Source organism: Lissotriton helveticus, chromosome 8 (assembly GCF_964261635.1).
Source record: "Lissotriton helveticus chromosome 8, aLisHel1.1, whole genome shotgun sequence".
In the NCBI taxonomy this organism is placed as follows: domain Eukaryota; kingdom Metazoa; phylum Chordata; class Amphibia; order Caudata; family Salamandridae; genus Lissotriton; species Lissotriton helveticus.
In genome coordinates, this window is record NC_136069.1 from 423,285,548 (window position 1) to 423,307,751 (window position 22,204).

The 22,204-nt window shown below is 42.3% G+C and overlaps 1 protein-coding gene across 1 annotated transcript in view; it reads right to left on the reverse strand.

The window, feature by feature from the left end:
- VWA8 (von Willebrand factor A domain containing 8) overlaps positions 1-22,204 on the reverse strand; it is a 1,418,144-nt gene that overhangs the window by 1,159,668 nt on the left and 236,272 nt on the right. Inside the window, exon 5 of the mRNA XM_078657276.1 lies at positions 1,361-1,528. Coding sequence (XP_078513402.1) covers positions 1,361-1,528 — 168 coding nt within the window. The remainder of the gene's footprint in view (positions 1-1,360; positions 1,529-22,204) is intronic.

Here is a 22,204-nt window from a genome sequence, read left to right on the forward strand (position 1 = left end):
AACAAATCTGCATTTAGACCAAGGATATAGTGTTTAAGAGTTATGCCTAGATGTGATATTCCATTAAATGGGTCTCCTCTTGAGATACCTAAATGTCACTTGCAACCCTCTTTTATTCTTCGCCAATGTGTAGTCACTAAGAGCACTGAGTAGTACGTTTGTGCAAACTTCATAAACCTTAATAGTTAAATCAGTTTTTACCTTACATTAACTACACACTCTGCCTCTGTTTTTATTTACAGTAGGTGTGAATGGAGTAATTATTGTCCATTGAACAGTAACTGATGTTTGAATAAAACACAAGAGAATCAATTATTGCCCTTAAAAAGCCATTGAATGAAACCTCCTTGAGAGATAAAGCGATGATCAAACCAGCTGCAAAGCTAAGGGGGGACCTTCAGGTCGAGAGTCAAAGTATCCAAGTATTCCTGGACCTTGTGACAGAGATAAGAAAGAAAATGATGAACATAAATTTGGTACCGGGGCAATGTTCATTCCGTAAATTTACAGTAAATCATCAGAAAAAAAGCTAACATCTTTTTGGTGCCCACAAAAGCAGATGAGGTTCTGAAAACAACAAAGAAGTCAAAAGAAAAGCAGTGAATTGCAGTAATAAAGGAAAGAGGTTGGCTCTTTCACTTTCAAAGCCTGACATATCATGACAGGTCCTTTCTTCATTCTGAATCCTGACTATACCACAGGTCCTATGGAAAGATTTATTAAGCGGGGCAAGTTTGGACTTGTCAGATACAGATGGGAGAGACTGCTCACTGAAATGTTGTGGGCTTCCATGTAGATTTATCCCCACTAATAAAGCCGACGTATATGGAGACTCTTCGATCTTGGCCATTGTGTGTTCATTGTGACCAATGAATGCAGAAAAACAGAGCTCCTTGATGCGGCTAGAGTCCCAGTTATACATGAGGCTGACATGGCATTTTGCAATCCTATAAGATAGCAGGAACCCACCGTATCATAATGTTGTGGGAAAAGTGGCTTTTCTTCATGGCTGGCCAGTCAGGATCAATTCAGTGAATATAAGGGAAGTTATGAGGGGATCCAGGAGCCAATCACACCCAAAAATCTACCAAATATCCTCGACAAATTGGAAGGTAAGACATTTCCAGGACAGGTTCTTAAAGAGCCAATAGCAGCTCATGATACAAGCTTCTAGTCACAATCTCGCTGTTCAAAACCGTCAGCTGACGTTACGCACATTCTGGCCAAATGCTTCTTACAGCATCAATTCTATAAACTTACTAATAAACCACTATGCAGCAGAGAGATTCCTTAGATTACAAAATGCACAAACTTATACCTATAAAGCCAAAAAGGTAAACTGAAGAATGGCACTTCTTACCATGAGCAGTTTGTCATAACGCTCAGATGACATGAGAAAACGTCCATCTTCGAGCTGCATCTCACGGTTCTCCAGCAAATTGTTCAACACAGGCAAGACATTGCGTTCAGCCTTCTCCAATCCCTCTAGCAGCAAGATCCTTCCTTCAGTGGCGGCGCGCACAGCACACTAGACACAACAAAGGGACATACAGTTAGGCCAAGGTGAGTAGAATACAGAAAATAATAAAAACAACGAAATACGGTCTCCCTAACAAGCAGGTCATGTTCAGGTAAGGGCAAAGAAAAAAAGAAGCAGTTTACCTTTCTTTAAGGTAAATTAGCAGCATGTATACAAATATTTACATTACAAATGATTAAAAGTCGTTCAAAAGAAAAACAGCTTGATGGAGTAAGAGTCCCAGAGTTAGAAATGAAAAATGATCTGCTAATAGCTAATGTCAGGAGGCAAAAGACCAAGAACACCATTATCCACATGGATTTACTTACTTGTATTTACTTTTCTATTTTGCTCACTTTTTAATGTACATTTGAGTGTATTTTCCTCAGCTCATACAATAATAATATAAACAATGGGAGTCAATAAAACAAACAAGGCTCAGTTCCCATAATGTATGCACGTGAACTACTGGATTTTACCATTGCCTTCATGTTTAAGTCTCTAAGGCTTTTTCACTATCACCTTCAGAAGAAATGTATGGGTTTAAAACACATTTAAGTGAAAACATATTATAAATGTATCGCAAAATACCATTCGGCAAATTAGACAGTTATGAGCTTTTTCAACACACCCTAATCATTACCGAGGCCACACTGTCATGCAGCCCTACTACAACTGTTACCACCACCAGTTCCTTGTTTTACTCCTTTAGACCTTGTGAGAACCTTGCAAGAACATGACTGAAGAGGATAATTTCTCCTTATTTCATAAACTGCTTGGGAAGCTCTCCATCCCCTCCAAATAGGAGATTCAATCAGTATGTATGACTTGTTAGAACTCTGCAGGTCTGCAGTCAAAACTGGACGATTCTTGCTATTGAAAAGCAAATGTCACATGATACTGCTGCAGGAATTCTGTCTTTATGATTCAGTCTGCACATAAGGTTAGAAGGTACATTACGTCAAACCTAGCGGATCTCAGAAGTGGAGAAACCATTATCAACTTGTCATTTCGGTGTCTTTACAACGCAAGTTTACCACCACATGCTCTGCCTCTGATCAAGCCCTACAACTGGTTATTAACACTAGAGATTGTGTTCACATAGAGTATTTTCCCAACTCCATTAGCAGTAAAGAGTCTTCTCTCCAAATGAAGTTCTCGGATAATAATTAGATAAGTATTTTTGAGGCATAAGTTTTTCCTGGGTTGGGACTGTTACCCCAAAACAACTGAGGGATACATGTGAAGGCAATGCCTGCAGTATTTCTAAAATCATAAACATGGATGCCCAAACGGGTAAGAAATTAATTGTATTTGTTTGATTTACCGCTTAACTAGATCACTACAGCCGGAGACTATTCAGTGTTTAGGTTTAGGCTATTCTTAGGCACCCATATGCTCTGTATGCCATAAGGGCTCTTGGAGCTGCACAAAGGAGCATAGACTTCAGGCACCAAGTCCGGAATTAAGGGGCTCATTACGATGGTGGAATGCCCACCACCGCCAGGTAGGCCCTCCACCATCTGACTGGCAACATCCACCCGCCACATTACGATGGCAGGGGGAATCGTTCCGCAAGCATGGTGGGCACAAAGACTGCCCACCACGCTTGCGCCACAGGCAATCGTTACAATTGACTGGCGGAGCGGACAGATGGAGGTGAATGGTGGCGGTGCCTAGCAGGCGCCGTCCGCCAGATCACAATGCTGGCCTCAGCCAGCCTTTTCATGGCAGGGAGACCGCCATGGAAAGGCTGACGGGGATTGGGTTTGGGTGCCCCCTTGTCTTGGGGGGGGGGAGGTGTTACTGCACTGGGGGAGTACCCATGGTACCCCCCTGCATTTGATGAATATCAAGTGGAGAGAGAGGAACAGAGAATAGTCTAGTTCACTTCCCCGTGGAATATAGAGATAATCAAAAGGAGCAAGCTATTATGTTAAACTCATGTAATGTGTGTCAGGAAAAACTGTTATGTTTTTTATGAAGGCCCTCACTCACCATCCTATTGGTGGCATGCTTTATCATCGGGCCCCACCCGGGGCACCGAATGTGCCTCGGGTGTGCTGCTACGTCTAATTACTGCAATACAAACAAGATAATAGACGGAATGTTGCACAATGGCAAAACATTCACCCCCAGTCACAGATCTGGGTTAAAACTTTTGTTTTTGCATTTGTTACCCCGAGTGGGATGGGTATGCTCAGACGTGAGTCCCATGCTCTCCACACCACTGGAGTCAAGCTATCCTGGCTGAAGACAGCTGACAGCCAGAAACCGGTCCTAGGATGCTTGATTCCGGTCCAGGAAAGACATGGCTTGGCAGTTCGGGCTGGACTGTTCCCATGAGGCACAGGGTCAAGGCTGATTTGCATATGGCCATGTCTGAAATGGGGTGGTGTGGAGTGCAAAAAAACGATGGATTTAGGCCCAGATCTCTGTACTGGGGTGAATGTATGACATTGTTCTGCATTCTGTCCATCAACTGTTGTTTTTGCATATGTCACCCCGAGTGGGATGGGTATGCTGTCAAGCTATCCTGGCTGAAGACAGCTGATAGCCAGAAACCGGTCCTAGGATGCTTGATTCCGGTCCAGGAAAGACATGGCTTAGCAGTTCGGACTGGACTGTTCCCAAGAGGCACAGGGCCAAGGCTGATTTGCATATGGCCATGTCTGAACTGGGGTGGTGTGGAGAGCAAAAAAACGATGGATTTAGGCCCAGATCTCTGTACTGGGGTGAATGTATGACATTGTTCTGCATTCTGTCCATCAAAAGTTGTTTTTGCATTTGTCACCCCGAGTGGGATGGGTATGCTCCGACGTGAGTCCCATGCTCTCCACACCACTGAAGTCAAGCTATCCTGGCTGAAGACGGCTGATAGCCAGAAACCGGTCCTAGGATGCTTGATTCCGGTCCAGGAAGGAGATGGCTTGGCAGTTCTGGCTGGACTGTTCCCATGAGGCACAGGGTCAAGGCTGATTTACATATGGCCATGTCTGAACTGGGGTGGTGTGGATCGCACAAAAATGATGGATTTAGGCCCAGATCCCTGTACTGGGGTGAATGTATGACATTGTTCTGCATTCTGTCCATCAACTGTTGTTTTTGCTACGTCTAATTACAGCGGAGCGGATTTTTGATGAGTGAGTATGCAGTGATGGGGCTGAGAGTGTAGATTAAAACACTGTCCTAAGGGTCCCAAAGTCCACAATGGTTATTTAATCATGGTCCCTAGGCAGTATTAAAAGTAAGGCTGTGGATGTGTTTGGAGGTAATTATGGGCTCCCACATCCAGTGTAGTCAACTAGTTTCAGCCAGGCCTTGTGTTGATTCTGTCTTTCATCAGGACCTATGTGTGGCAAGTGATAGGGGTTTACAACAGTGTGTACACGCTCGTATGTGACGCACGCGTTATGATGCAGTGGATGTGAGAGGATGGTTTCCTCTAGCTTTGTACTCTCATATTGATGGAGTCAAACACCATGAGTCCCGCGTCTCAAACCTATTTGGCCAGCATCAACGGAGTTCCTGTACTGGCCAAGAAGGATTGGGACGCGGGTCCCGAGCTGGATTGAACAGAGTGTTACAGACAGCCTGGACCCCCTGGTCTGTGTCTACAGTTACCTAGTGATGACAAACCAAGGTTTGCAATGCGGCAGAAGTGATCGCTAGTGGGTTCGACTAATTCAAGCATTTGTTGTTAGATGCAGTAGTTGCCTCACAGCTAGCATGCTTTCTGATTTGACTAAGGGATATCCCATATATAGTCCAGTAATGCTATCAGTGGCATATGTGTAAAGTCCTCCTCAAGCAATGTATACAATGTGTTGAAAAGCTGCACCCTAAAGTCCAGTAACCCAGGGGAGCACCAGACACTATAAGTAATATTTGGCAGCAGATGTCTACATCTTGGGCTGTCTGTGGCAACAAAGGGTCGATTTTATTTACATTTGAAGTTGGGAAGTTCATGCAGTGCAAGAATATAAAATGCAACAATCTACGTCGATACAGGTCTGTGTATGCTGTGAGCTGCAGGAGCACCGCCTGTAAAAGGTGGGCACGATGTTTGATTTACTTTATCCCACTGTCCTCAGATCTTGGTGGGATGACCCAACCTGTCTTGGAAGACCAGAGCATAAATGCAAGCTACTCAGCAGCTCCCTTGCTCAGATTGAATTATTTTAGTCAAAAATGTTCGGGAATGACTCAAGGTTTCTTCTCCATTTTCCGTCAGAGGAAGACGTCCTTCCTTTTTTCTTAGTCAGGGAAAAACCCCTTCTAACCTAGAAATAAAACTTTTCAGCCCCAGTGTCAATAGAATGTAAGGGTGGTCCATCAAAGGGGTTATTGGGGGAATAGAGTCTCCGCATACCCACCTCTTTGATCAGGCTCTACCATGCCTGGTTTATGCTTGCAGCTGTGCTAGTTTGTGTTTGTGTCCCCCAGCGTGGTCTGTAACATCCGAGCACCTTTAATCTTCCTGGCCTCATCATGTTTCCCATAATAGCTTAGCCTTTCTTTGTGCCACATCACCAAAAGTAAAAAGCTTGGCATTCAGCATGACCAACACCTCCCCTATGTATATTCGTTTTCTATCGATGCTACTCTGCCTGCGAGGGCATCCTTCCAACGAGCACTACACAGAAAAACAAAAACATGGAGTTCCCATGGACCCAGTAACTCCCATTTATTTATTTATTTATTTATTTTTGAAACTTATAAAGCGCAAGAAATGCCCTTGGGCGTCTCGGCGCTGTGGACTAGACCGAGTCAGAGGCTAGCTTTTTGGTTAAACAACCATGTTTGTATCATTTTGCGGAATGGGCCCATTGGGATTTACGGGTCATTTGTGATCGGGCCCTACGCCCATTATAGATTTAGTAGGGCACACTGGGCAGCGAATGGGCATGGGCACTAATAAGGTGAATGTGTAATAGGCTGATAGTATACTAGGCATAATGTCCTCTCACATTAGCCAGCGTACAATGTCTTTGGCAATTAGCCAGTAGCCAACGCTTGACACAGAGTCATCAGTGCTTCATTTGAGCCGGTGGATGCCGGTGAGGGCAACCAGCCCTTGTCTTTGGAGACTGGCGCTATTTCTCCGCATCAGATATTTTACTGAGACAAGAGGGGGAAAACACACAAAGGGAGAAAGCAGAAATCTGCAAGAGTCAGATAAAGGGGAGGGAGTGTCTGCTAGAAGAATAAAGAGACATGAGGTGGATTTAATACTACCAGCCTTGGTAGTCAATGCATCAATATTTAATTGCGCTCTCTGCAGGCTTTTGATCAGATTTCTGGGCACCAGCACTCATTCTTTTACAAATTAACCACTGATGTGTCATTTACCAAAACGTATAACAAGACGGATTCTCATGGCCGTCAATTCACCAAATTCCCAGGGGTAGCAGAAGTGACATCACATACCCTTTGACCTTAATGTCACAGGAAATTACATCATATGACCTTTGACATGAATCTTCCCAAGAAGTGATGTCACGCGACCCTAATCTTGATGACATCACAATAATTAACAGTGCTGAAGTTGCATTATAATTGCACAATTAATATTCTATATTTTCTTAGAAGGGAACAGAGGGATGATGGTTTCTTTCCTCTGAGAAAATATGTTTTTTAAATGAGCTTTACTAGTGCATTTTAATGCACAATTCTCACATAAATTTGCTAAACAGCCATAGGCTGAAAAGGCACTCACTAAATTTTCAAGCCCTTTCATGGCGTGCCTAGCTAATGAAACCTGACAGTCCCCATGAGTCCACCCAATTATAGTTTTAAAATGGCCTATGGGTGCCCCCTTATGTCAAAATGACCTCCACTGCTAGGACTAGCATTTTGGTATGGTGGACCCATTTGTCCAAACAATACATACAATATGTCAGTGCCAGAATTTTGCTAATGCTGCTTCTCTTGCACTATGGATGTCCCTTATGTTAAAGGTTGTGTCTAATATGTTGTGGGCCACAATTTGTCATGGATGGCCCCATGACATTGCCACAGTTTTTTCCCCCATGTCAAGAATTTCCTCCAATGTGCCATCACCAGCAATTTACCACAGTGCCAAGGTTTTCCTTCAGTAGACTGGCGCTGGCATTTTTTCATGGGTGCCCCATACCAAAATGTACCTACAGTGTGCCAGCATTAGCATTTTGCTGTGGGTATCCAATTTGCAAGTATTGTCTCCAGTATGCCAGTACTAACATTTTGCCAAGGGTGCTTCTATACACTAAGAAGCATGCCACTTTTTTCCTGCTTTATTGACTATTCAGCAGCCTTCGACGGGGTAGATCGTACCATCCTCTGGCAGAAATTGGCACGCTGGAACATCAGTCCGTCTTTACCACAAGCAATTAGATCACTGTATTCACAAACCTGGGTAAGAGTCAAACTCTCGAGCGAGTTTGCCACTGAGAAAATTGCCACAGATCGGGGGCTAAAACAGGGCTGCGTCCTGGCCCGATGCTTTTCAATTTATATACAGCCGACATGGCTCAAGCCCTGCACGGAGCCACTTTAGCTACCCCCAGGATCGGGCACACAAAGATCCAACTGATGCAATACGCTGACGACCTGGTTCTTCTGGATCATACCAGAATTGGCCTACAAAAAGCACTCACAGCCCTCGCAGTCTACAACGCCAAAAATAAGTTGGTTGCCAACCCAACCAAATCTAAAATAGTGATTTTTGGCCATATCCCAAAAAAAAGGGGCAAAGTAGAGGCTGGGTAAGCTGACTTTGGACTGCGTACAACATTATAACTATCTAGGGGCATGGCTTAGCGAAACGGGCCGCCCACGGGTTCACCTTCACAAACTGCAGGAGAAAGGGAAAAGGGTCATCTACCCTCTCTGCAAATTATACGCCACCCTAGATAGCCCAGCAACAAAGGGCATGCAAAGAGTTCTGAGGGCGAAACTACTACCATCCATCAATTAAACCCAACAGGCCTTTCCAGGGAAATTTGGGAATGATCTAGAGAAAATACACTGTACAGCTTATAAAAAGCTATTTCGCCTACCAGCCTGCACCAGGAACAACCTAATTCATCTAGAGTTTAACCTGAACCAACAAATACTGGAAGAGATGGAGACTCTGAGTAAATACTTCTATCAAACAATGGTGGCGCCGGAGAACTCAATGAAGGCCGTCATAAAGTGCATCTTTCAACAACCTGGCAATCCTTGGTCCGCTTGTCTCGCCTCTGCTAAAGATCTTCTGCAACTTGCAACAGAAAATTGGGACCCAAGCATAATCAAATATTCCACTATTAGAAAAACAATAAAAATGCAAGTACGACTACGGTCTCGCACTTTGGATATGGAATTCTTGGTAGCAAGAGGTTTTCACGAGACCCAAAGTCTCCCCCACACACTGCCCAGCCTCAAACTTCATCTTACGCAGGCTGTGGGGAGACAAGCCCTAAATAGAATTCTAGCTGCAAGACTACATCCCCTCCCTCTTAAAGATCTATACCCAACCGGGAAAGTAAGGTCAGCCACTACGGAGTGCCGCCTTTGCAATTCCAAACGTGAGTCTTTGGGCCATATTTTACTCTACTGCCCGGCCCTGCGTCTAGTCCGCAGAATCTACCTCAGACCAATCCTCCTCCAATTGGGCACTCGCACGGCGAAGGAGGCAGTCCGTCGCCTCTACACGTTGGACACAGTGAAGCACATGGCCAACTTTGGCAAATTTGTTCACTTCACTCGTATAAAACTGATGGGCACCTCGCCCTAGGCTGCCAGGCAGGCACTACTGGGACTGCCGTTCGGCCCCTTTCTCAAAACAGACTGATTTAATATAAAAGACTGATTATCACTTGATTGTTTTTACCTAACAAAGCAAAAGAGAATGTTAACATTGTGTTGTATATACACTTGCTCTTTTGATTTTTTTGATTTTATACTGTCATTATATAAACTGTATTTTTGTACTGGTTTTAAGTAACCACACAAATAAAGAATTCATTCATTCATTCACTAAGAAGCATGCCAGGTACAACCGCAAATTTGCAAGCATAACACCACAGGTTCACTTACATTCACTTACTCACACTCATTCTTTCACTAGTATTTAGTTGTACTCCTTAATTTTCACCTAGTGTCTTGCACTCACTCTCACCCTGAATCACACACTCTTACTCTGACTGACTTATACTTACTCATCATAAACTTTATTCGACAATTAAGTCATAAAAGCGTCATTAGACATTTCTATGATGGAAGGAAAAGGGAGTAAAATCTCTTTTGTGACTTCATTCATTAACACTGTGTTCTAACGGATCAACAATCAACCACTAGCAAACAGACCTCAACAGTCACCACAGGAATCCAGGGCTTCTGACTTCAGGAGATCTTTAGTGTTATCAGTGTACTTCTAAAAATTAAACATGAAGGATTCAATCAAAATAGCTAATGAAAGGATGAATACAATAGGACCAAGCTAATGAGGCTCCCGCAAGTCACTGATCTATAGGAAGACTCAAAGGGAGGAACAGCAACCAACTGAGTGAGATCCGATAGGAAGGATTGAGCGCTTTAATGCTGATCCGAGTGCCCCACAGTCTGACAAGTCAGCAGAGAGTATTCAGAACTAAACTGAGCTCCACGCATGTTCAGAACTTTATCAGCAGTTTTCAGTGTGAACATGCACAACCTGCTCATGAGGTTAGAGTTAAACCTCTTATTGCTTTTTGCAAAACACTTAAATGAGATGACTCTTGACACCTATAACAGGACATGCCTGGAAAATGACATATATTGTCTACTTTCTGTAACTTTGTAACCACTTAACATGTTCTTGTAGGGTGATCGATTAGTATATAGTCAAGTTAACGAATCCTAACAAAAAACACTTTTGAATTAATGCCATAAAGATTAACCAAACGAATATACACATGGATATTGTAGTGTGTGAAATTTGATTTTTACCATTTCGGAAACCAAAGTGAAGGGTTTTCATCTAAATGTCACGGTTACTACTTCCTCCTTTCAATCCCCACCTCATATCTTCTCTCGACCCTCCACTTTTTTCTTGCCATATTTAAATCATAAACATCAACGATGCGGCTGTTGAATGCAATCAACATGATAACACTGGGTAAGCAACAATTATGCAGGAAGCAATAGGAGAGGGAATTGCGCCGCCACGTCATGCTATTCATACCTAAGTGTTTCAACTTCCCATTCATAGTTTCAATATTTACCTTCCTTCAGTCCCTTGCCCGTTTGAATCACTGGTATTTATTTATATTCAGCTTACATGTATTCACGAAAGCTTGCAAGGTCCACAGGGTTCATAAAATGTAATTTAATTTAAGGAAGAAAGTTGCCAGATATACTAAAAAGGTGCGCACACGGGGTAATAAGCACCTTGATAAAAGTGAAGAGAAACACTTATTCTATGCACATTTGTAATGAGGCTACCCCAGCGCTAACATCTGGCACACAGGCTGGCACTGCCAGACATCACTGGATGCAGTAAAAAGGCTAAGTGCCAATCAGCCAGGTTTTAAGGTGCTTCCTAAATACCAGTTCGTTATCTACGAGCAGAAATCCTAAAACAGGTAAGCAGTACTAAACCGAAGGTTTCTTATTCAGTTGGCCTTAGTAGAAAGGTAAGCGAACCCCCTGGATTTTGAACCGGTATCACATATCCCGCCAGCAACCTGCTTTCATTTGGTGGTGGGCAGGAAAAAAAAAAAGCAGAGAGCAAACGGAGTGTACCCAACTCATCCTCAACAAGGCAGCAGCCTTCCTCGGATGAAAATGTAGGCTCCGAATCTTAATTGCCTTAATTAAAAAAAACCTTCCCCGTCAGGAGCCCTTCCCACCGCGATTCTGACAGCTTCTCAGCGGATGGCGATTGTGGGATGTGGACTTATTGTGATAAACGAGGTAAATAGGCCACTCTTCACACAAAGCTTTCGCGCATTCTGTGCCACTGAGTTCCCGTTACACACAACCACGCAGCAGGCTTCCGAACATATATATTTGGAACAAGGGGACGTACTGAAAACTGGTACTCACAGATATCAACAGAGAAGAATACACCATCTTCTAAAGAGTAGACTGAAAGGAAGGCGAGGCGAGGCGAGGCGTGGCTAGGACGCTGCCTGCAGACCTCCACGGTCTAAACCACACATTTTGTTCAACAAGAGAAACAATACTGCAGGGGGTAAATAGTTGAATGAATCAATGTGCATTTTCTGCGGATGGAACATTTAATTCATTCTTTTGAAGCTATGCCCGACAAAATTTACTTTCTCATGGTTATCATCTAGGGGTTTACAACATATTTTCCTAAATGGTACAGGACAGTCAGCAGTCATTTATATACAAGCTGGTGAAAAACTGCAAAACTAATACGAACTTTGAAATGTAAATGGTGAGTTCATGATTAGTGGTGCTTTAGGGTGTCCGGGGGGTGTGGACGGGGGGGGGGCTATTGGGGTGATGCAGTGCAACACAGCAGGAAGGAGAAGAGTTGGCCTAACAGCTAGGGTGGTCGACCTGGGGAACCGGGTTCGCGTCTCAGTAATGACGCGGAATATCCTGTGATTCTGGGCAAATCACTTAATCTCCCCGTGCCTAACAAAAAAAATATATGTGTCCTCATGTAATACAACTGGTGCTATGTAAAGCGCTCTGATACCCAATACCTTCGGGTCAAGTTCACGCTATAAAAAACTGCGTAAAAAAAAATCTGGATTCATTACATATCCTAGCTTTGCCAAAACAGTGATCAATGTTACCCGCTGCACCAAAACAGTGGCAACCATGTTTTTGGCATATGACAGGAGTATTAATGCTTTCTAATGTTTAAATCTTCACTGTCCCCTTGACAATCCAAATGTATGAGAGTTTGGGTCGAGGGGCTCTGCAGCAATGACTTCAATAAAAATAATTGCCATTACTAAAGCACATCAGTTAGTGAGGAAAATCTCTGGGGTGGTGAGGGCACACATCAGGTTTATGGTATCTTGTTTTTGTGTGCACTGTTTATTTTTGTTGCGTAGTTTCACTGAATAAATATTGTGCCCAGTTGTTCCAATCAAGTTTATTTATTTGCATAGTTAATTAAAACTATTGCATACAGCTGTAGATAAAACCAGATCTTACAATGTCTAAAAAAGGGATATATAAAGAACTTAATGTGGTTTGTTCAGCCCTCTTCCCTTTGTTGGCCTCTGCTGTTATACTTCTCACTTCTCTTGAGATTTAAATGTTTAGCTTGCTTAACCCGCTGGTATACCAGCTTTGCCTTCCTGTTCCCCTTTTACATTTATGCTCTCTAAATTCATGGGTAAGTGTGTGCAGACCAGGAATGTTGTGAGTAAGGTCGAGATTAGGGTTGCTGATGCTTTTAGATGTTCCCCTTCTTCTTCTTTTAGGTTTTCTGTTACACTTTGTAGCTCTTATAGAGTTCCTGTGCAATGGTGGACCTTTGCCAGTAACTTCTCTGTCCCTGGTTTACGCCATTTTATTCTTTTTAGGTTATAATTGGCTGGGGCGGGTATTAAAACATCTCCTGAACTCAGCTTATTAATTTTGCAACCTATCCGGACGGTTTGAGGAAAATGATCATTCACCGTGCATGGAATGATTGGAAATTAGAACAGCCAGGGCAAGGCTGTGTCAATTATAAGAGTGAAATCTATTGTTGAACTTATTCTGCCACATGGGTATGTGATTGACGCTGGGGAGTCCCCCTTAAAATTGCCATTCAGGATCTTCAGACCTACGTTTTCTATCGGCTTACGTAGCCAGGTGCTACTGATGTGGTTGCCCCGTTTTTACTGCTGCGACACAGATTTGTATTAAAGTACCTAGAGATGATGAAGATCGTATGCCGATTATTAGCTATTTAAATGTTGTATGTTATAAAACGAACCTGACATCACTTTTGACCTCTGTATCTCTACATAGAGAAAATATGAAAATATGAACAGACCTCACCTCTCCTGGACCTGATTTTGGGGGCAGCCTCCCCCAAACTCAGTACAGGCTCGAGACAACGACGGACAGAGCGGGGTCTCACAGTTCCTGAGTTAGGTCCAGGAGAGATGAGGTCTGTTCCCCGGACAAACTGGATGTATGTAACACCAGTTGACACGGAGAAGCACTTAACAGATGACGGAAACTATATCCTTTTTATGTCATTTTGATTTACTCTCACAAGTTTTTGTTATCACACGCAGTAGCATCTATTAGTTAGAACAGAGGCCCTGAAGAAAGCCTAGGGTCCTATACCCAAGAGGCTGAAACATGTTGGCCCCCATGCAGGTATTTGGTTAAACTGCATTTAGTTGTTGCACTGTTCTTGTTTTTAATAGGAAGAGGCTGCATCATTAATTAAATATTCCCTTATCGGTTCTCTATCCTATTTTAGATTCACCACTTTTTCACTGGCTTTTTGTTTGCACTGCACTTATTCTCATCAGATCTATACCATTTGGTCTATAAGTGATTGTGGTTTTGAAACCCTTCTTCCTGATATGGGTACGATCTTTGTCTCAATGATCTAGAGACATATGACCCTGGAAGGATGACCAAATGATAACATTGATCATACAATTCTTTTGATGGGAATCCTGAATGTGTTTCCAACACAATCACTATTAGTTTACTCTTGTGTCTTTCATGTCTGAACTAGTGAGTCTTGACTTAACCTGGTTGTACTAATCTAGACATCCAGTTATTTGTTTGTTTGTTATAGAGGTCCCCTTTCCCTCTCGTTAGACCCCTAGGTTCTTGTGTTGTTAATATAATGATTGAGAGGAGTTCTACCTAGGCTGGTCTTTAAATGCTCCTCAGACCCTTCCCTACCAGATTTGTTGTTTATAAAGTTATAAGCAAACCAAAAAAATGTTTGCTATGGAAACATGATCCTAACTATAACTACCCAGTGGTATTTATGTATACTCTCACACACAAACAAATATATATGTACACAAATATACACATTCATATATATGCATATACACACATATATACACACATATATATATATATATATATATATATACATTATAACTGATTGAACTACAGTTCAATGAACCAACACTGTTTTGCAATTGAATGAAATTAATTCTGAAAATGGAGTACAAACAAAATGACCTAAATATCACAATAATAGAATTAAAATGCAACAACAGCCTAATTGGGATTTATATACATTGTTTATTTTACATCATACATATTTGTGTGGTATTTAAGGATTGTCAAAATATGTCGGAGCAGTTATCCGAAGAGCTGAGTCTTTCTTTATGCAACTGACGTGACTATATTCAAAGGGCGCTTAACAGATGCGCATTGTGTGAACAAAGTCACTTGGTTGACCGAAAAACGTTACAGCAGAGTGGAAAAATTAAACAACTTTTACCTAGAAGAATTGTGGAGTCTGTGCCTGGTCCATTCAGATAAATCAAATACGGGAGGTCATTTATATCGTACAGAGAGGCTGTCTCCGGTACACGGACCCGCAGTACTAAGTGGCAGCAGGCGGTGAAATACGCCATCATGAAGCAATTACTCTGGAAAGAGAAGCCTAGCAGCCCACCATAGCGGAGATCAAAGACCTGACAGGACGGCTGGTGGAGGTACGATTCGGAGGGCCCGAGCCACACACGCTGCAGTCTGGTAAGCCTATCGGAAAGAGGGTTTACTGATATCTTCACAAGCGTTTTTTATGTTCAAAACTACTATTCTTATCTAACCGTTACCATGATGTCTGACAACACACTGTGTGACAGGGAAGCCCCAGCACTCACCATATTTGAAAATGTACGAAGTAATCGTCGGGGCAACAATCACAGGACTAACACCCGTAGGAACTGGAATGAATATGAAAATAACAATGAGGCAACTTAAAAAATGTATGAGACATGAACAAGCAAAATGGTGGGGAAAGAAATCCATTTACAAATACTTGGAAGTTGGGAGGGTACCGCGAGGGCAGCACATCCTAGTGGCTCCCAGTTAAGAGAGCCCAAAACAGACATGCTCAAGGAATGGGCCGAAAGCAACATCGAAGCATCGGGACGCCTAATGAAGATTATTTTCAAGTATGCAGAAATTGAAAGGAACAACCTACAGTTGGAAATATATAAACTCAATGTGGAAATCTCAGCTCATGAACAACAGGAGCTTGTCAACATGCTAAGGAATTAAATGATGGTGAGTTTGAAAAAACAGGAATATCTAATCAAGGAAAACAAGGCCTACAAATTTGAACGGGAACAAGGACAAGTATTCAGTTTTGCCAGAAGCTTCAACAATATGAAAAAACAAAAGCTGGCAGAAGGGAATCAAGCACTGCAAGAAAACAAAATGGCAGAATCAGCTTCTGAGTACAACTCAGAGTACAATACTGACTCTGATACAGGAAAGGGAGCATCTGCTGGAGCAAGATTTGCAAACAAGCTAACCTTAGCGTATGAGTTGGATTTTTTACGAAGGGACAGAAGACAAACACTGAGGCCAAGAGTATCAAACAGATAAAAGCGCAAAAAGAAGCGAAAAGAACAAAGAAACTGCAGTCAGAAGTACACAGCCAAAACAACAACAAGCACTGGCGTTGCCAATAGGTCTCGCATTAGGAAAGTTTAACCTATTGGTATTGTAAATGACATAAACTTTCCTAATGCGAGACCTATTGGCAACGCCAGTGCTTGTTTTTATTCCATTCCCTCACTGCCTGGACGAGCCCAGAAGTGCTGGGGTCGGAGGCAGAAAATCAAGGAGTGTGGCAAATGGCCGGAGGGGAGGAGAAGCCGCAGAGCGCACGCTGGGCGAAGCCCTTTGATGTGCTCTGCGGCCGGGGGCAGGAGAGCTGAGATAGCGTGTTAGGGGAGGAGAAGCCGCAGAGCGCACGCTGGGCAAAGCCCTTTGATGTGCTGTGCGGCCGTGAATGCGCGTGCTTGTTTGCTCACGTGATTCACGTGAACTTAAAGAAAACCGCACTCTTTTTGAGCACTTGAATTCTCGCTCCCTCAATGCGCTTGCGCGCATTGATAGGTCGCGAGACCTAAAAATGGAGGAAATAATAAACATACCAAAGGCTAGAATGGTAGACAATCTTTCTACTGTAAAATTGACACCGAATGAGGAAAAAATCTTATCACTGGGACTATCTTAATGCTCAAGAAATTGAATGAAATAGGCAGATACAACAATTGACCTGTATAAATATGTCGGGAAATTCGAGCTAGCCAAATTCCATCTGATGAAAAAGAAAAAAGAAACATCTTGACAATTATACCCTTGGAGGAACAAAGCATTTGCAGGTCTCAGATATTAATCTATTAAGAGACCCTCACGAGTTAGAGAACGAAGCAAGTGGTGTCTCCCAAGAGACAGAAATCCAGCAAATAACTGACCGGGAGGGCCTGACTATCAATGACAACATTGAAACATCGTTCAAAACAACATCAAAGTTCTTGCCCCAAGTACCCAAAGATGCCATTGACTCCTTCCACAAGAGTGTGATCGGTGATTTAAAAATATTGTATCAAGAGATTAGCAAATTAGGAGCCAAATGAAAAAGCCAATTTATTACTTATCACAACCTTATCAAGAAACTACAAAGAACAAGTAATACATAATGCAGACTAAGGTGAGAATATTGTCCTATAGCCGTCAACAAAGTATATCAACAATGTGGCCTTGAAACAATTGAATGATAATCAATATTACACAAGGAGTATTATACAAATTGTGCTAAAGGTCAAAACTGATTACCATGCTAAACTCGAGGAATGGAAGCGGTTGGAACTAATCAGCTAGGATGAACTCAGTGAGATATGATTCTACAAAAATATCAATAATTAACCAGATTCCAAAAATCCATAAGGACGCAGGTACACCACCTGGATGGCTGATCATCTCTGCGATGGGCAGTTTATTGGAAAAAAACATCTAAGTGCATTGATTAATTTTTACATCCCTATGTGAGAGAGCTACTGTCCTATATCAAAGACGCTGGGGATTTCCTGAGACATGTCTACGTTTTACCATGGAATGATGAATGCTGTTTGATAACTTTGGATGTGTCAGCTCTCTACATGAGCATCAAATATGCAGCCGGACTGCAAGCGGTGAAATATTTCCTACAATCCAGGCCTGCCAAATTGTATAAACATACAAAAATGTTATTAACAATTATTGATTACTGTCTTAACAACAATTCTTTTCTGTTCAAGAACCAGATCTACAAGCAAATGTGTGGAACGGCAATAGGCACCTGCTTTGACCCGAGCTACGGTGTTTACACATGGGTTAGTGGGAGGAGCAGGTGCTCATTACGGAACACAACAAAATGTGGGAGGAACATGTGGTGACATGGCTCTGTTTTATTGATGACCTTTTGTAATTTGGAAGAGATCAGAGATAGCAGCCGGGGAATTTATCAATCAAATTAATCATAATCAGCTAAACTTACACTTCAGTGGAACAATAAGTAAGAAACAGGTAGAATTCCTGGACGTGCAAATATATGTGAAGCAGGGCAAATTACAAACAAGATTGTTTAGAAAAGCCTCTGCAGGAAATTTTACTTTACATGCAAACGTTCATCACCCAATACATTTGAAGGAAAGTATCCCCATGGGGAGTTCCTCAGACTAAAAAGAACCACCAGTTTGGCGGAGGATTGTGTGCAGGTAAAGATTACAAGATTATGCGCTTCAGGGAGCAAGGCTATTCCTAAAAAACCCTAACATTAGCGCTGAGGAGTGTACAGGCCACTGACAGGGAAACCATGGTCTTTAATATAACAGTTAAAAAAAGATATGAAACAACCAATCAGAATGTAAACCACATATAATGAGCAAGAAGGGGCCATCAGAAAAATTATGCAACAACACTGGTGAGAGGAGATGTCATGTTGGGGCAGTAAATGCCAAAATCACCACAGGTAACATTCAGAAGAGCGTGGTCCATAAAAGATGATCAGGTACGCGGCAGTCCTGAATTAGAGAAACCAGTAACATGGCTACAAGAGGGCCAAGGTTTCCGCAAATGACATCGGTGTAAAGCGTGCCTTCAACTGCAAAAATATCAGTGAATACCAAACACTTTTCAGTTCCAAAACTGTAGAGACACGAGAAATGTTCAAATGCAAGACTGAATTTACAGTGTCATTTCCTGTGCTTGCGGCCTTCGTTGTGTAGGCAGTACCATGTGCATTGGTGCATTCTTCAACATCTCAGGGCGGTCAAGAACAGAGACTTTTCATATCCAGTAGCTAGAGACATGTAAATAACATTCACAACAATAATGCGGAGTCCCTAACTTATTTAGGGATTGATGTGGTTCTGATATCCATAAGAGGAGGGGACCGAGAGAAACAACTAAGGCAGTTGGACTGCAAGTATATAGTGAACCTCGAGACTAAGTACCCAAATGGGTTGACTGTTGAGCAAGAATTGCATGCATTTCTCTAAAATTCAGTTGACACTGGTATAGAACTTCCCTGTCCTAGTAAATAGAGGGTGACTCTTCAACCATACAATACATGAATGTGTAACACCAAGGTTCATTGATATTTATTCAAGATTCTGAAGTCAACCTACAGGGGTTAAAAGTAACTTGTAAAAGCATTTATGCAGGTATGATTTTGAACAACATACATTCAAAATAATCTTAGTGGACATAGGCTGGCTGCAATGATCAGTTAATGCATTTAGGCAGACATTACTGTGAAAAACAACAAATCAATATGCCCATGCTAAGCGGCAGGTTCTTTAAGATGTTTAAATATATGATATTATATGAATGGAACATTTGGGTATTTACAATTCCGATTAAGGTGCTATTGTAGAATTAAAGTGCAAAAATACAATATTTGTACAGCAATATAATTGATTGAATTACAGTTCAATGAACCAACACTGTTTTGCAAATGAATAAAATTCTGAAAATTGAGGACAAACAAAATGACCTAAATACCACGGTAACCAAATTCAAATGCACCAACAGCTCGATAGGGATTTAAATGCATTGTTTATTTTACATCATATATATTTATGTGGTATTTAAGAATTGTCCAACTATTTCGGAGCAGTTATCAGAAGAGTCAAGTCTTTCTTTATGCAATTGACATGTGACTATATTTAAAGGGCACTCAATAGCCGCCCGTTGTGTGAACTAGGCCACTTGGTTGACCGAAAATGCATTACGGCAGAGTGGAAAAATAAACTTTAACGAAAATGTCCTGTTGGTTTAAAAAGACCTGCAAATAGGTCCCGGCAGCAGCAGCTTCCTAAATCCAAGGAATGTGCCCCACATGCGAGGACCGGCAAATGATGACCCCGTGGCCCCCAGGGTCTTGGGGTGGTGCACTTTCGACGGCACGGCAGCCGCCAATACATTATGCTCCAACTTGCTCCGGTGATTGAAAGGCACGCAAACACACACCAGGCTTCAAGCTTAAGCCTTTAATAAATGGTACAGAAACGTCTTAACTGCCAACCTTTCACAGTCAGATTCCCACTGCCTGACGCGTTTCAAATGCATTCTTCCTCAGAGGCTTGTGTGGAAAGTGAAAAAGAGCACCGGCTGGTCCCACTCACGCTCTTTTCTGCTGATAGCACGCCCCCTGATGGGCTGCTCTGGATGAGTCTGCGCTATGCATTAAGGTTTGTGTAGTCCCAATCCTTTCACAGTGCTCGAAAGAAAATGTTCTGTTGGTTTAAAAAGACCTGCAAATAGGTCCCGGCAGCCACACAAGCCTCTGAGGAAGAATGCATTTGAAACGCGTCAGGCAGTGGGAATCTGACTGTGAAAGGTTGGCAGTTAAGACGTTTCTGTACCATTTATTAAAGGCTTAAGCTTGAAGCCTGGTGTGTGTTTGCGTGCCTTTCAATCACCGGAGCAAGTTGGAGCATAATGTATTGGCGGCTGCCGTGCCGTCGAAAGTGCACCACCCCAAGACCCTGGGGGCCACGGGGGTCATCATTTGCCGGTCCTCGCATGTGGGGCACATTCCTTGGATTTAGGAAGCTGCTGCTGCGTAGTTTTTTATATATATATATATCTATCTCAAAGGAAACATAGGGGCCAGGTAATTTTGTAGTTCATTTAGTGAGTCCATAGACAAAGAATCTTATATTCTGTTCTGCCTGATAAGGGAAATCTACTTCCTGATCATCAGCCGTCTCCAGTCTGAGAAGACTCTGTGGCAATAAAGTCCATCGAGCCATCACAACAGAAACTTGGCAGCGGTGTGCACCAATGTCAAAGAGTATGGCAGATATGCAGATAGGTTTGTAATAATTTCTGAAATCCTCAAGTACTTCACTAAAAGTTACCTAACAAGCATGTATCGGATTTCAGAGAACATAAGCCTAAGGACATCCGTATAAAATCTTGCTGCAGCCCATAAATATTCGGCAGCAGACTATGACAAGCAAAAGTGATGGAGATACATGATGCTCGAATGAGGATGGTGCGGACCAAACCAGAGAAGGTTTAGACGACGAGGGCCACAAGCAGAAAAGTAATGAGTACAGAACACACATAGGTTGAAAACGTAGCTAAGTGCCTTAGGGAACTCGGTAGTCCGAGAGTGAAACGAACAGCCAATTCTTAAGCTCAAAGAAAATAAGGCAGTTTCTTTTTTTCACTTGAAAGTGGGTAATATTTAAGAAAGAATGGAGACGGTGCTACCAATCCCTTCTGAAAAATGAACAAGCATTGGCAAAGCCAACACATATTGACCTCATCAAGTTGGTGGGTTTGTTAATTTTTTTATTGAACGCACAAAACTAAAAGAAAAAAAAAGAAAACATGCTGCTTTCTAAACATGGTAGCCATTTGGTTGCAATAAAGCTTTCGAAACAAAAAAATATACGTACAATTTTAATAGAACAGTAAAGGCACTCCTTATAACATAGATGTACTGACAACAGATGCCGAAACCCTTTCTACTTCAAATGAACATAACAAAAAATTATGATTCTTATTGGTAGAAAGGATAGATGCTATTGGCTATTGCTGTTACCAGAAGACATAGCTTAAAGGCACAAGCACGACTAAAGAGAACAGACATTAGGTGTGACTTCAGTGTGTGAGTGAGGTAGGTCGCCAAATGGTTACAGCGCAGGACACCTTTCAAGATCTACCATGACAATTAAAGGCAAAAAAACATGTTGACCCCTGTTTTCATCACACTTTGAGCTGTAAAAAGGATCATTAGTTCCAGCACAGTCACACAATATTTTTAATTATGACCAGAGTACCTGCTTATCAAAAAACGAACGGATTCCGCTTAGCCATTTTTAAATCACATAGACACCAATCTACACACACTGCTCCTCCACACACACACACACACACACTTCATTACGGCTTTTAAGATCTTCAAAAGATCTCTGCCAAAGAGCCCCTTTGAGAGGCCCATTGGGCATTGCAGTGCCAGCCCAACGAGGAGCTGCCGGATGATGAGGCATGACACCCATCTGGGTGTGTGGGGGTCTTGCTTCTGATTAATCAGATCCCCCGATCTGCTTGATCAGTCCTTTCTGATCTACTGACTTGCTCTTTCTTCTCTTCTAGTCTGTATAGGAACTGCATACCTTTTGAGGCTACACCTAATGTAAACACAGGCATTCACAAATGCAGCTTGTTAGACCTGGCATCTTTTGATGTGTTTCCTCTATTTGC